Raw genomic sequence first — 14,296 nt, forward strand, 5'->3', positions numbered from 1 at the left:
CCTATATATCGCAGTCTAATGGGAATCGGTTCTAGTTGGCTGGTGAAAAGCGAGGGGTATATATTGGATGAGAATGCCAGCTTAGAACAGAACTATTTTGTATTTTTAGCCGAAAGCTGCAGCTTGCTGAGCCCCAAATGCGGTTTGTATTTGCAGAGATTTGGTGGATCTAGATGTTAAGTTTCAAATAATATCTTAATAAAATAGATAATAGGTTCTTTCTACTTGATTTCTGTATTATTATTCATCTATCTAAAAGACCGATTTAAGTATGTACAAACATATATAAACGCAGGGTTTATAAATGAGTTCTTCAAACTGCTGATTCTGTATTGCTCCTAATGGATTATTTTGTATTCAATCTGCTGGATATCATTATGTCGACCCATTATTGTGCTATAGTCTCTCTAAATACCCCGAGTTGATTCCGTTGCCATGTTGCCCAGCTCGTTTGGCATTCCCCTAATGCCATGAATTTTCGTCGGTTGCATTTCAGACCGCCACACACCCCACCCCACCGCTCCCCTTTTGCACCAGCAAGCCAAGGGATACTGCACATTGTCTTTGGTGGTTGCGGTGGTGATGACGGTGGCGCTGGGTGGTGCGGTGCGAGGTGGTGGTGCTGGTTGTATTGTTGCATTGTTTCGGCTGCATATGAACGACAGCTTTCCACACTTTTTATCGCTCCACTCTGCCACTTATTATAGCATTTTTCCTTGCCTTCTTGGCTTTTGTGCGCAAATTTCCATGGGGAGGCAGAGCCTCGAAGTTTTCGAGCTGTGTTCAGCTGTTGAGCTGATTTCACAGCGACATAATACACTTGTAAAACATTCAGTAACTTAAAGCCCAGTGCTGAGACCACCCACTCCGCCTACTCCACTGCTCCCACTCAGTCCACTGCTCCACAGTCCCTGTGAAATTATCGTATTTCAATTGAATTTCTCACATGCGATTTGCATAATTGAATTTGGACTTGCAGTGCCGCCATCAGATGGTTTTGGATAATTTATGGGGTCCAAAAACCGAACGGAACGACAACGCCGCTTTGAGCCGCTCATTTCTGGATAATTATGCCGCTGAAGATGCGTCTGCTTTATTTTTATCGATGCGCATTAAAAGGCTTTTAAAATTTATTGATATTACCAACTCTATTAAATTATGCCACCACCTCGGTGTATGGATGGCTGCCTCTTTGTGATGCTGCTGTTTTTGTTGCCTTGATGCCTGTTTTACAGCCTGACTGAGTGACGCCTGGCGATGGCAGCAAATTTTCCATGTCGCCAGTGGCAGTAGCAGCAAACAGCAGCAGCGACATCGAGGACGCTGCTGCGTCCGTTGACTGGCAGCAAAATTGGCAATTCCAAAGCGGCAGCGACGGCGCAGGCGACTTTTCTGGTGGGCGTGGCACTGGGACCGGAGCCGGGGCCGGGGCTCAAACTCAATTTGTGTGAAAAATACTTTTAGTTACTGTGCATATTTTAAATGTTACACACTGCGGCAGCCACAAAAGCAGCACCAACGCATCAGCGTGATGTGAATTTTATTTTATATATATATGTATAAAAAATGGGGAAAAAACTTACAAATTATATTTCACACAACGGGTAGCATGAGCGGTAAGCTGAATATGGGATAAATTAATGCATAAAGACTGGCAGCCATTGAAATCAGCTTATTATGCGCACACATATACAAGCACTAAGCGGGCATACGTGTCGTATGATTGATAAATTTGCACTTTGAAAGCACTCAAAATGTAAAAAAAAGGAAGGTGAACCAATAGGAAGACACTGCGCCCACGAATAGTGTAAAGAAAAGTATACTATTATATGTTACTACAGGTAGAAAATATGTATCTATAAAAATATCTAAACCATTACCATTTCCTTTAAGCAGAGGTCATTAAACAGCGTTTAATATATATAAATGCAAATGCTATTTTTGGTTTTACTACCTTACATTAAATATGATTTCAAATTTTATTTAATAATTTTTGATTTCATTTTGGAAAAGCAAAAGACTGCATCACCGCACTAATTCATATTCATGTATTACATGAAGGGACCTCGGGCCAAATAAAATAAAATATAATAAATAATGTCTAATAGCTTTTATACATCCGTCATATCATAGTATTTAAATTATTCAATATGAATGCCATATTACATTCATATAGTAGATTTTAAACGAAAATATTGAACAAACTAAATAAACCAAAATATCTGAATCTTATTTGGAGGTAGCAGTTGTCCACCCGGTAATTAGAATTCATCGCGCATCCGGAGATTGAAATAGACACATAGAAGCGGCAAAGAGAATCGCATTTTGGCCAACATCACACTTCATTAGCACAGGTTATCGCGCTGTCTGCCGCCCCAAATTTGCGACTCTGTGCTCTTTTGGGTGTTTGGTGTGGCAAACCCCCAAACCCCCAAACCCCCCTCCTTGGATGCCATTGGGAAATTTCGCATGCACATGGCGCAGACATTTGAAAAACGGCCAAAGCAATGGGAGATGGCCAGGGATGCCGTGGAGTTTGGGAAAACCCCCGAAAACTGTGAAACTCCCAGGCACGAAAAAACTGCAAAGTTCGAAAACAGACGCAGACACGAGCGGCGAAGGATTTGTGCGATAGAAGTGGGGCGGTCCGAGTTTCTGGGGGCGTGGCAGCGTGCCTCTGAAGTGGCAGACACGTAACCCCTTTAGCTGGTGTCAAAGGCAACATACAAATTCGAAGCTCCAACAACAGCTAAAGCGGGCTGCAGAAAAAAAAAAAATGAATTCGGTAGTCGGGGGCACACTGGGTGCCATAAATTATGCAGCGCGCGGTAGAAGCTGCAATCTGATGCCCTTCTGGCTCCCATTCGCCGCTCACCCCCTGCCCCCGTCCCAGCGATCCACTGCATTCAATTTGAACCGTTCCGCATCCCCAGACCCCCAAAAAACACCGTCCCCTCAGCTCAATTGCCGTGGCGGAAGTAGCAATCCAAGCTTATCCATGGAATTTGGCATCCAACCGGCCGAACTGGCTGCTCAATCATCAATCCGCGTGCGCTAGCAGGCAAAAACGGCAACAAGAGTGGTCCCTTGGCCCAAAACAGGTGCAGCCAAACGGAAAAAGGCCATGGAGACTCGGACTGAACACAATCGAATTTGCGTCGTGATTTAGGCCACATCTCACAAAACATAGACAAGGCTCATAGTGCTTCATACAAGAGACCCAAAGACTCAAAAAGCACAAAATGCATTCACTTTCAAGATTCGGATGATAGTGGCCTATGTATTTAAGCACTTATTTATTTACTGTAGCAATGGTTTAATTAACTATGCTTACAAAATAGTTCGCTTTTCAAGTAAACCACAGAAAACAAACTTGCTACACTCGGAAAATGCTATTATTTCTTAAAGTCAATCAACAATGGCCATATTTCAGGTATACTCGTACATTATAACTAATTTGACTAAAAAAAAACATTATTAAAGTTTTATGAATTAAAACGAGTTTAGCTTAGTTTAACACCTACAGTGAACTGAAAGCAAGGAACATGGTACAAATAACCACCCACCCAGTTGCGCTGCCTCCTAATTAGCAGCGAACCACTCAAGTTGACTTGACAGAATTATGATTAAACTAATATCAATTATCCAAGGCGCCGAGACACTCGGGGGATCCGCCAATGGAGGCCAGATCAAGTGGTTAACTCCGCGCGGCGTCTGCGAGTGTCATCAATGCCAAAGTGGCAATGGGTCAGCGGTGTAGCTCCAGGGGATATGTGCTTGCATCAGTAAATAGCTGTATAGACTTTAAGATTACCTTATACATTTATTAGTAATTAAACGTTTAGTTTTTGTAAACAATATAGTTGGACTACGAAGTATTAGTACTAAGCATTGCTTTCATTTCATTTAAATACGGATCTAAGATCCAGTCGATCAACGTTTATCTTGACCCCCTGGAATATTTTATGAACTAAGCTGCTGACTGGTTTTTTACTTCCGTGTCCGTTTTGTTTTCCCCCCCCCTCAGTTGATTTTATCCAGCGTCTTCATTAGCTGGAATATTTGTCTCCTTTTCTTTCTCTTTCTCAGCCTGTGAGTCTGTCTCCCTCCTTTGACCCGAGAGAAAGCAGCAAAGGAAACTAATAATTAACACTTTTTACTGCCAAGAGTCGATAATTGAATTACAGAGTGCAGTCAATGGCAGTTTTAACCCTGCAATTTCAATTCGCCTCCATCGCATGTTCTTCATCAGCAGGGCCCTCTGCGCCCTCTTTAAGTTTTTAGCAGCTGCCAGAAAAATATTCGCAAATGCAATCGCTTATACACTGAGAAAACAACAAAACCAAAATCAAATCCAAAGGCAAAGGCAAAAATTCAAATGCAGCACCATGGCCAAACAAAATGAATCAAAAAAACGGGTGGGGTGGATTTGGTGTCTAGGAAGGAGCTGAGTTGCCGGCAGTCGGAATTCTTGCATAAAAACGTTTAATTAAAATTCAAGAGGTTTTGTTTTCAGAGGCTGCAAGTTTTTGTTTTAATTTCCCCCCACCCTCCGCCCCTTTTCACTCCATCAGTGTGTGTTTGAACGTCTTGAGTAATAGGTTCTTCAATCCGAAAAGGGGGCTACTGGGTGTTGGGTGTTGGGTGTTGGGTGGTAGTTGGATATCTGGCTTAAGAACGGGGGTCAGCTATGCAAATTGGTGTCTGTTTTGGATCGGCGTTAATTACTTTGAAGTAAAATGCAAGCGACTAGCAAGTGGAATCGAGACGCGACAGGCTGGAAAAGAGTTGAATGAGACTCTGATGGCGATCCGTAGAATTAGGTGAAAACAATAGCAAGGAGTGCACCAAAATGTGTAAATTTACGTACCTTAAGTTTAAGCGATTTACTCCTTTTGCTTAATTTTCATTATACTATGAATGGTTGATTAGCTGGTGAAATCATAAACTGGTTTTTAGAATCAGTACTCAGAATTAATCCTTATTGATTCAGTGATGTACAGCTGTGGGAAATCTGTTGCAAATAATTTTCCCGGAATATAAAACTCTATCTGGATAAGCCAAGGCTCATTGATAAATGCTACTTTTTGGCTGTCCTTGATAATTTTCCATAAATCCCGGGTAAAAGTGAGAAATCCCCAGCGAATTTTTAGCGCTTTTGCACCCTGCGCTTTTCCTCTTCCGACACTTTTGTGTGTCGATTGGCAGAGCAAACAGGGAAGTAAATTTGAAAATCCAATTTGCATTTCCATCAATAATAACGGCCGCACAAAGGAATATTAGACGACGACGATATCCTGCCCAGCTCCTCCCCAAAGAGTCCTTCGCACCGAAGTCGATGCGTTTTGGGGACAAGAGTGGAGGGGCAGTTGGAGAGGAGCCGTCAAAAAATTTACCAATCATTAAAAATACTTCCACTTCCGTTTCCTGTGCGCACCATTTTCTAATGCGCCGCCTTGGCTTCCGTTGGCACAGAGAGAAAATTCCCTAAACTTTCAGTTTAACAAGGGATGCTTTATTAATATTGAAACCGATTATCTTAAGTAATTTAAAGTCAAGAAATAGTATTAAATAGTATTATTATATTGGAATAAAAGGTAATATTTTGAAACACATGATATGTTAAATTTTCTCTCAGTGCTGAGACTTTCCTTCTACAATCGCAAGCCCCCGATGAAGACCGTCTGAAGCTTTGTTTGAACAGCTAATGCCGGCCACGTTCCGTTGTCGTGGAGCAGCTCTGGCCTGCCACAGTTAGTCATCTCGCGCTGCTTTATGTAATTTATATCCTTGCTGCATTATCCTTTATTTACTTTACTTTTTAGCATTATATTTCCCGCATTTCTTTTTCTCTTTGGCTCGGACCGTACCGCCTCACTCGTGGGTTTTGCCTGGCAAATTTATGTATAAAAATGAGCGAAATTGCAGAACACATTTTTTCCATTACTGAAAATAAATGTCTGAAGGATGTGCCAAGGCCCAGTCGTCGCAGCAGGACTCCTGCCGCAGCCGCTGCCGCTGCTGCTGCTTCCAGCTTCCAGCTTCATCTGATGCCTTAGATAGAAAAAAATCGCTTCTTACTGATGAGCTTCAATGAATTCAATCAGAATTCATTTGAATACAGTCCGTGCATACCAAAAGGGCGAGATTAAGTGGCCAAGCCGAGTCGAGTCGTGTCGAGTTGAGTAGAGTAGAGGAGTCCACGTCCAAGTCCAAGTAGAAGTCGGTCTCGGAGTCGAGTGAAAGTGTGGAGGAGTCAACTCCTTTTGACTAATATGCTTGTGGCCTGGGCGGTGCCGAAGTGGGCCAGCTTAGCCCATCTCCTGGATTTTCCGTCATGACGCTGACGAATAAGTAATCAGCGCTAAGTTGGTAATTGAAAGCGCTGCCAAGGGTTTCTTAAAGCTGTTCCTCGGCGTTTACCTCTCGGCCAAGTGCGTTTTCCTTGAGAGAAGAAAAACCTTTTTGCTGGTACTCCCTACAGAAGATGTCAGCACCCTTCAAGAAAAAGCATCTGCAGATAGTCGGAAAATGAAATATCTTTAGACAGTCAGCCATATACGCAGCAAAGTGGGCGGTAAAGGCCCAAGGCCACCAAGCTCAGGTTAAAATCAAGCAGGGAAAATAATAAGCAATGCTTAGCTTAAATCATAGAAGTGAACCTTGTAATGAAATTTAATATATTTGATATTTATATTTAATATTTGCTTTTCAACATCTAGGATGGTATATAAATTATTATTATGATTTTATAACCTACATTTGTATAGATAGCTGCATGCACTGAAAGTAGTTCATCCTAATTAATACAGACTAAACTAGAGTGTATTAAACGAAAGTAGGCATATTTACCAATTAAATAAATTGCCAAAGCTTTCAGATAAGCCAAGTTACCTCAAATGGCAGCTGAAGATAAGCGTATGTTATTCCGCAGAAGCGGAAAGAATGCGCCATACATTGCGTAACATGAAGTCGCAAAAATTATGTACGGAGATTAAGAAAGTAAACCGTTATTGCCAACGCCCCCGGGCTAAGAGAAGTGGGCGGGGCAATCCAGAATGTGATGTGAGTGGGGGGGAGGCGGAAAACTGAGGGGGCGGCATGCCATTCGTGTTGACAGTTTGTGCTGCAGGCGATTTCAGGAAACATAATGAAATTATATATATTTCCCAAACATTTCGTGTGTGGCAGATGAGCTCTGTTTTATATCTGTATAAGATTTGATTCTGTTTTATGTGTGGAAGAAAATGACTCTGAAAATTTTGTACAATAATAAAATAAGCGAAGAACAAGTATGGAACGTTAAAACAAGTGAGAGATTTAAACAAGGCAGCCTGTAAAGAAATAGATATGCTATAGTGTTATATTTTACAAGAAATATGACTCTGAAATAAGATATGATTATTAAAAAAATGATAACATAATATACGTTAATATTTTTATTCTTCTTTTCAATACTTTGGCATTTTGAGTTCCAAAATCTAGTTGACTTTCCTCATCCATATATCAAGTAAAGATCCTATAGAAACCAGTTAAACTATCCTGCGTTTGAAACGTTCAAGCAACTGGCGAACAAAACGAACGTGATGCTTGATTTTGGACCTCAGGTATCTGAATATTTTATGGGCAAGTGGAATCACTTTCCTGATATCCGATTGCAGTGGGTGTGGTGGTGTTGTTTCCGTCTTGCCTCGATTGATTCCGATTCTAATTGTTTTGGTCTAGTGGTAATCGCCCTGTGTCTGTGCAAATTACCTGAGTCGTGGCAAAACTTCAACCCTCAAATGGGCAAATAATTATTCGTGCAAACCCAAATCCCCCAAAGTTCCCTTGGGGTAAAAACAAATGTAGTTGGTAGGAGGGGGAAAAATTAAGCAAATATCACGTCGTTCGCATTTGAACTTCAGTGAAAATCAAAGACAAGCTCCGTTTTTGGGATACAATAAAAACTTAGCCAACTTGAATAAACGTTGTGTAGCAAAGTGTACCTTGCCACACAGTTCGAATGTTTGTGAGTTTTGACTGGGTCTCCGTTCGAATCAAGTTCGGTTTAATTACAGAAAGGGCTTACAAGCAGACAATGAAGTTTAGATTGCCCGGATGAAGCTCCCCAAATTGGCAATGGATGCGGGTGTTATTATTAAGCTGGCATTTTGGATGGCAATTGAGTTTTGCCCTGATGCATACCTGTTAATGAATGAATTCACCCAATCAAAAACATTTGTGTCGAAAATATTTCGTTTATTCCACAATTTTGAAGAATACTTTTTTATGATACAGCAAATTATTATTGTTCTTTTCAAATAAAACCCTTTTTGGCATTTAATACTTGGACTTTCTTTCCGTGCAGCAACAAACAAATAAGCACAGAGTTTGCAACAAACAAGCGAGTTCATTGCTAAATCATCGAGTGCAGGGAACTCGTTTTAACTTCCTTGCTAAAAAAAAAAGAATTCGGGGAGTTCCCCAAAAGTGAGCGTGTGTGGGTGCGCGGGTACATGTGTGAGCAAATTGTAGAGTTGGCGCAAACGAGTAAAGAAATCGCTCATGCAAAACTGATTGACTGTAACGAAGAAAGTGTAAAAAGAAATACGAAACTTGTTACAGTTGCTGCTGATTTTTAGACCATGCCACGCCCCCTTGAAACTGACTTTTCGCCGCCCGCCCCTTTGTTTTCTGTCTGTTATCTGTCGGCGTTTATTTATGTACACATATGTACATCCATATGTACATTGCTCGCCTTCACATATGCAACGTATTCATTTACCCCCCCCGATTCCAGGATATCCCGCTCCAAAATCCCTCGTTTACTGATTTTTATTGAAAGGAAAATATCGCTGGAACACACTCCCCTTACCTTTTCAACTCGTCAGTTTGCAGCCCGCCATTCCTCCCTTTTTTTTGGGGGCACAACTTCTCTTTTTTGTCGGTTGCGCACTTAATTGAAAGGAATTGTTAATTCACACAGGACCCCATTCCTTTGCTCGATTACTCTTCCTTTGTGTGTAATTGGCTGCACTGCTGCTGAACATTCGGAAAAGTAACACTTGTGGCCCCTCCCCTCCCATTCGTCAGGTTGGTTGGAAAAAAGAGGCCTAGGACAAGTTAATTTGTTTACTTAAATTAATACAAATAACCAATTAAAATGCATCTTTGTTAAGCGGTATATGTATATTAAAGTTCGAATCATAAAACTTGTTGGTGTTAAATTGGAGATTTGATAATTGGTGCAATGCTTTAATTTGAAGGAAACTGGCCTAAATGCCTAATTATAGCCAAAGGAATCTTTGCAAGGAATGCATGAATATATGTATGTATAATTTTGAAGAAATATTTAAACACTACTCGTTTGCCAGCGGGCGACTGTCGGACTCCATCCGGCAGAAGAATTTGTTGTATTTATTCGTGACACTTATTTGTCATTTTGAGCATATAATAGCATTGTGTGGATTATAAAGGGATTATGGCCCCAGTCGTCCCACTTCTCGAGCACACCCCACTACGCCGTAGTAATTGCTCACGTTCTCACGCGCTCTCAACGCCCTCACCCCCTGTGGCTTTTAAAACCAATTTGGTGAAACCGTCCGACCAACAGCCAAGTCAGGCCAGCGCCAAGTCAACCAGGTCAAAAAGCTGCTTCAAGATGTGTGTAATTAGACGTGACTTTTCCTCGAGTTCCACTGAAGGGTTTGCAGATGGCCGGGGGCCAAATCGGGCCTTAAAGCCATCTTAACGCTGTTGTTATTTAGAGCTTAATTGTGCCGGGACACGGAGGAGCCCGGTCACGGGGATCGGGAATCGGGCGCCAATTTTGTGGGCCGAGGTGATGGGGTGAATGGGAGCCGCCCTTAGGGTTCAAGATGGATTATAGACCGCTTCAATGGCTAATCCGTGGAGCCTCCGCCCCCACACCCTCCCCCGTCCGCAAATGATGCCCCGCTCAACCGCAATTAGCTTGGCAGAAGCTCGATATCGACGCATTAGCATCCCCATAATCTGATTATCAGCCACCCTCGGAAAAAGCAAGTGAAAAAGTGCTAATTTGTGCACGGAAATCACGCCCAGGAGCATGGACGGATATCCAGGGATTTACCCGATGCCCACACCATGTGCGTGTCACCTCCAGCCGCCTGTTTGCCTTATCGCCTTTGTGCAAATTGAAAATATGCCAAATAATTACACATTTTTATGTGAATTTTTCAATTTATATGCCGTCAAATAAACGCTGCGTGCACATCACGGTATTGACATCCAGTTGGGTGGCCGTGGCGCCCACTTTTTCCTCATTTCCGACATTTTTCGCAATGTCGTCAGACATCTTCTGGCAGCTTATTTATTCAAAATTGTATTTGACCTTGAAAAGCTCTAGTCAGCTTCGGGAATATGTCCAAAGATGGCGTTGAATAGCTTTTCACTTACGAGCGTAAGTTACATCTGTAAAATCGCGTCAAATGTATTAAGTAATGTCGAGGAAGTAGAGAAACCAAACGACCATGCCCAGTAAAAGACAATATTTATGTACCGACTGTTATTTAATGCGTTTACAAGTATATGGGTGTGTTGTGTTGAACAACATGCACTCGAAAAAAACTTACAAAGTTCAGTGTTAATGAAAGCCCTACACCAACAGCAGAATGTCGGGTTGGCCAATAGCCAACCATCTCCGGGTGCTTGGCTTTTAATTATATTGATTATCAAAATATAAAAGTTGACAAGTGCAGGTTCATACATTTTAAATGTACAAACGGGGATTGTGGGATGGGGAAATGATTAAGATACAACGAGAAGGAAAGGATATAGTAGGTCAAATAAATGAACTAAATTGGAAGTTGGGAAATAGAAGAGTTAATGAGATGATGCAGATGATGGGGGCACTCAATTTAAGCGCTGAGTTACCGGCAGCTTTTTGCGTCGTCTGCGCAATTGCTGACTGCGATCCCAGTACTCATAGTAGCGTTCCTGTTTCAACCATTCCTGATATTTATACCACCACTCCTCCCACTTGATATAGTCCTGAAAGATACCGATAAATATATATTACTTGTTGTACTAGATTTTTGATTAAAAAGTACCCTACCTTCAGGTCCAAGTCTCTTAGATAACCACGACTCTTGTAGTACTCGTAACGGACGCGCACATCGTCCCACGACAGCATACCCGACGGTGCTGTGGTGGCCAACTCCTCCGGAAAGTGCCCGGCCGGTGCCGGCGAATACGAATAGCGACGCGGCGGCGACTCGAGGCCCTCTTCAATCATCACTTTGAGGGCCCCACCGGCGGAGTCTTTGGTGATGCGCATATTCTCCATGTTGCTGCGATCGATGCTCCACTGCGCCATTTTGCCGAATCGCTCCGAGAGCGTCAGCCGCGTGGTAGCCGAGAATGTGGGCAACGTGCCGACCTCGTCGCTGTCGGAGCCGTTCGAATCGTCCGAGTCCGAGGAGGAGTTTGCCGCGTTAGCTCCGGTGCCACTGGACGTCCCGCTCGGATGTTTTTTGCGTTTCTCACCTTCAATTTTGATGCGTGGCCTTATCTAATGACGAATAAATGGATTGTTAAATTTGGTTTCAAAGGTATATTTTAGCCCCGGTCAATGCTTACCTCCTTTTCCTTCTTCTTCTTTTTCGCCTGTGCTGTCGGTGCTCCAGCTGGCGCTGACGCCGGCTCTGGTGGCTCTGGCGGACGGTGCTTAAGACGCGGATCTTCCGGCGGAGGCGAGTGGCGCGAGGACCGCGCGATCTTCATGTGGGCGTCTGACGAGGCGACACGCTCATGACCGATGTGACGCATCTTCGCCTGGCGGTATTTCTCCATGGCGGAAACCGAACTGCCTCCACCTCCGCGCACGGGTGGTGGAGTGGTGGGGCGACCATGGATGCGGCCATGTGACTCCGACGGTGGGGGCGGAGGCGCCCCCGTACGATAATGGCCACGTGGCTTTGGTGGCGGAGAGCGCGGACCGCGGGATCTGTAAGGAAAACAAAAAGGTTTATAGGAACAAAGAAACAATTCACACATCCTGTTACTCACCGAGATCTGTGACGATGACTGGGTGAGCATAGGGAGCAGGAATCATCGGAGCTGGTGCTCATGGAGCTGTTTGACCGCGAACGCATCGAGTGCTGCAAATGCGTTAGGTAATTAAGTAATTAGTCAACATATGTTGTATGGCTCTTATTGAGAGAATATCCATCTGGTTGGAAACTCACCCTCGGCGGTGGCGATGGCGGTCGCTTGGAACGCGGCAGGATGTGGGCGACTGGACCTCGCTTCTCCATGACCGACGACGAGGGCGGAGGAAGCGGTGGTGACCGGCGACGTCCGAGCGGAGAACGCGACGCGTTTGGCTTGCGTCGCAACGACGATGACGACGAGCCACCACTGGGTTCCGGCGGAGATCGCGGCCTGCCGCCGTGGCCGTTTCCGGGTCGACGCATTAGGGCATCGTGGCTATTGTTGGGCGATCGTGGCATTGGCGGCGACCGGGGTCCACCACGGCGATCCATCCCACTGTGCATTGCCATGGGCGGTGAGCGGCGACGCGGAGGTGGTGAAAGCGGTGGCGATTTGCGCAAACGCGACCGACTGCGCGAATGCGGTGAACGAGAGCGTCCGTAACGCTGCGACGGAGGCGGTGGACCGGGCGGTGGTCCACCTGTGGGCGGATAACGACCGTAGGGCGGTGCTCCACCCTCACGACCTTCGCGACCGTCGCGTTCGCTCTCGCCGGAGCTGCTCTCCCCCTGGATGTACATCTTCTTGTATCCGGTGTGACGCCATCGGTTCGGATCCTTCTCCTCGGCCTCGATCAGCTTCTTGTCCCAGTAATCGTTGGTGGTGTTGGCGCGCGCCTTCTTCATCACGTTGTCGATCTCGCGTCGCTTTCCAGCGGGTAATGAGGGATCTGGAAGGTTGAGAGTTAAAAGGTCAGCTTCGGTTGGCAGGGTGGTGGGTGGTGCTTAGTTCCGGGAAGCCCTTAAGACCGGCTGATGGGTTTATGGGCCCTTAGACATCGCTAATCCCGGCGAGACATTTGGGTTTTCCCACTTCTATGCAGTTGCTGCTGGTAGTTGGTAGAAGTTTCAGTTCAGGTACCTGTTATGCGGGCAGCTGTCGGCTGCCTGTCCATGTGCAGTTTGGGATTCAGTTCGGCGCGCCTGCGCGACGCCATCGCGGGATTTCGGATATCTCTCGCTCTGGCAACTATGTGTATGTATATATATCGCGCGACAGATATATGTATGTATGTACTCGGGTTTCAGTGTTTATTACCCCCAATCGGTTAGGGTTTGGTTTACTGTTTCGGATTCGGTTTGGCGAACGCGACAACACACTTTACCATTTCAAAAACATACACAACAAGCTGCAAATATATTACAATTGAATATAGAAACATGTAAAGAGAGCATTAGAAATGGCCAACTCAAAGCAACAACAATATCAGGAGCGGAGTTATAGAGAAGGGGAATAGAGCGGAGAGAGCTGAAAACGCAGAGAATCGCGGACGCGTTCCGGCTGTCATTTAACCCATATCGCGACGCGGGGGTCGGGGACCTGTGGTCCCAATCAAAATCGTGCGAGAGAGCCGATTTTTAATCGGCTTGCGCGTATATCTTTTCACATGTGCATTTTCCATTTCTTCCATTTTTCACACATACACTCACTCACACCAGCACCAATATATTTGCCTTGTCAGCACGAGAGGAATGCAGAGCGAGAGCGAGACAGAGAGTGTGAGGCAAAAGTAGGCGATACTCCCGACGGCAGCAACTAAATTCCGAATTTCAGCTCTGGCGATTATGTGAACGATGTAAAACAGGCACTAAACTAATTTGCTTACATTTGGCGACGTTTGCGGGCACGCTTTACGAGATTTCGTGAGGTGTTAATGTTTTATTGGCAAATGAAAAACACGGCGTTGCGTTCACTTCAATTTTTCTCGACGGCCATGTTGGTAATATCGATATGTCGGTGCACAATCGATTGCTTGGTTTCGTTAGTCTAAGGCCTGTGCAGACCATTGTTGGATAAACATTTTATCGACTCAGCTTTTATTTCTTGATTTAGTATTTTAGTATTTCAAGCCCGTCGATTTCAGCTGGCCAGCGCGGTCACCAGATCTAGCCCCATGCTATTCTTTCCTGTCGGGCTACCTCAAATCCAAGGTTTACATTGATCGAACAACATCAAAAGCAACATCGACGAACTACCAAATACCATGAATTTGAATTTGAATTTTGCTTTTTTGGCTATATATATTAAATTAAGTAAATTTTAATGGCATTTTTCCAGCTCT

General features: G+C 44.3%; 1 protein-coding gene across 2 annotated transcripts; it reads right to left on the reverse strand.

Moving 5' to 3' along the window:
• Positions 1-10,513: 10,513 nt before the first annotated feature.
• Positions 10,514-13,988, reverse strand: LOC120445885 (basic salivary proline-rich protein 2). 2 transcript variants are annotated; one of them, XM_039626534.2, is made up of 7 exons: positions 13,841-13,980; positions 13,096-13,363; positions 12,210-12,904; positions 12,031-12,122; positions 11,602-11,968; positions 11,078-11,533; positions 10,514-11,013 (listed from the first exon to the last, which is right to left on the reverse strand). In XM_039626534.2, the coding sequence occupies exons 2-7, from the start codon at positions 13,169-13,171 to the stop codon at positions 10,876-10,878; spliced, it is 1,824 nt and encodes a 607-aa protein (XP_039482468.1). In that variant the 5' UTR covers positions 13,172-13,363; positions 13,841-13,980; the 3' UTR covers positions 10,514-10,875. The 2 variants fall into 2 exon arrangements, with proteins under 2 accessions (XP_039482468.1, XP_039482470.1); XM_039626536.2 differs by lacking the exon at positions 13,096-13,363 and having other exon boundaries at positions 13,841-13,988.
• Positions 13,989-14,296: the final 308 nt, after the last annotated feature.

The sequence above is a fragment of the Drosophila santomea genome, chromosome 2R, assembly GCF_016746245.2.
Source record: "Drosophila santomea strain STO CAGO 1482 chromosome 2R, Prin_Dsan_1.1, whole genome shotgun sequence".
Classification (NCBI taxonomy): Eukaryota; Metazoa; Arthropoda; class Insecta; order Diptera; family Drosophilidae; genus Drosophila; species Drosophila santomea.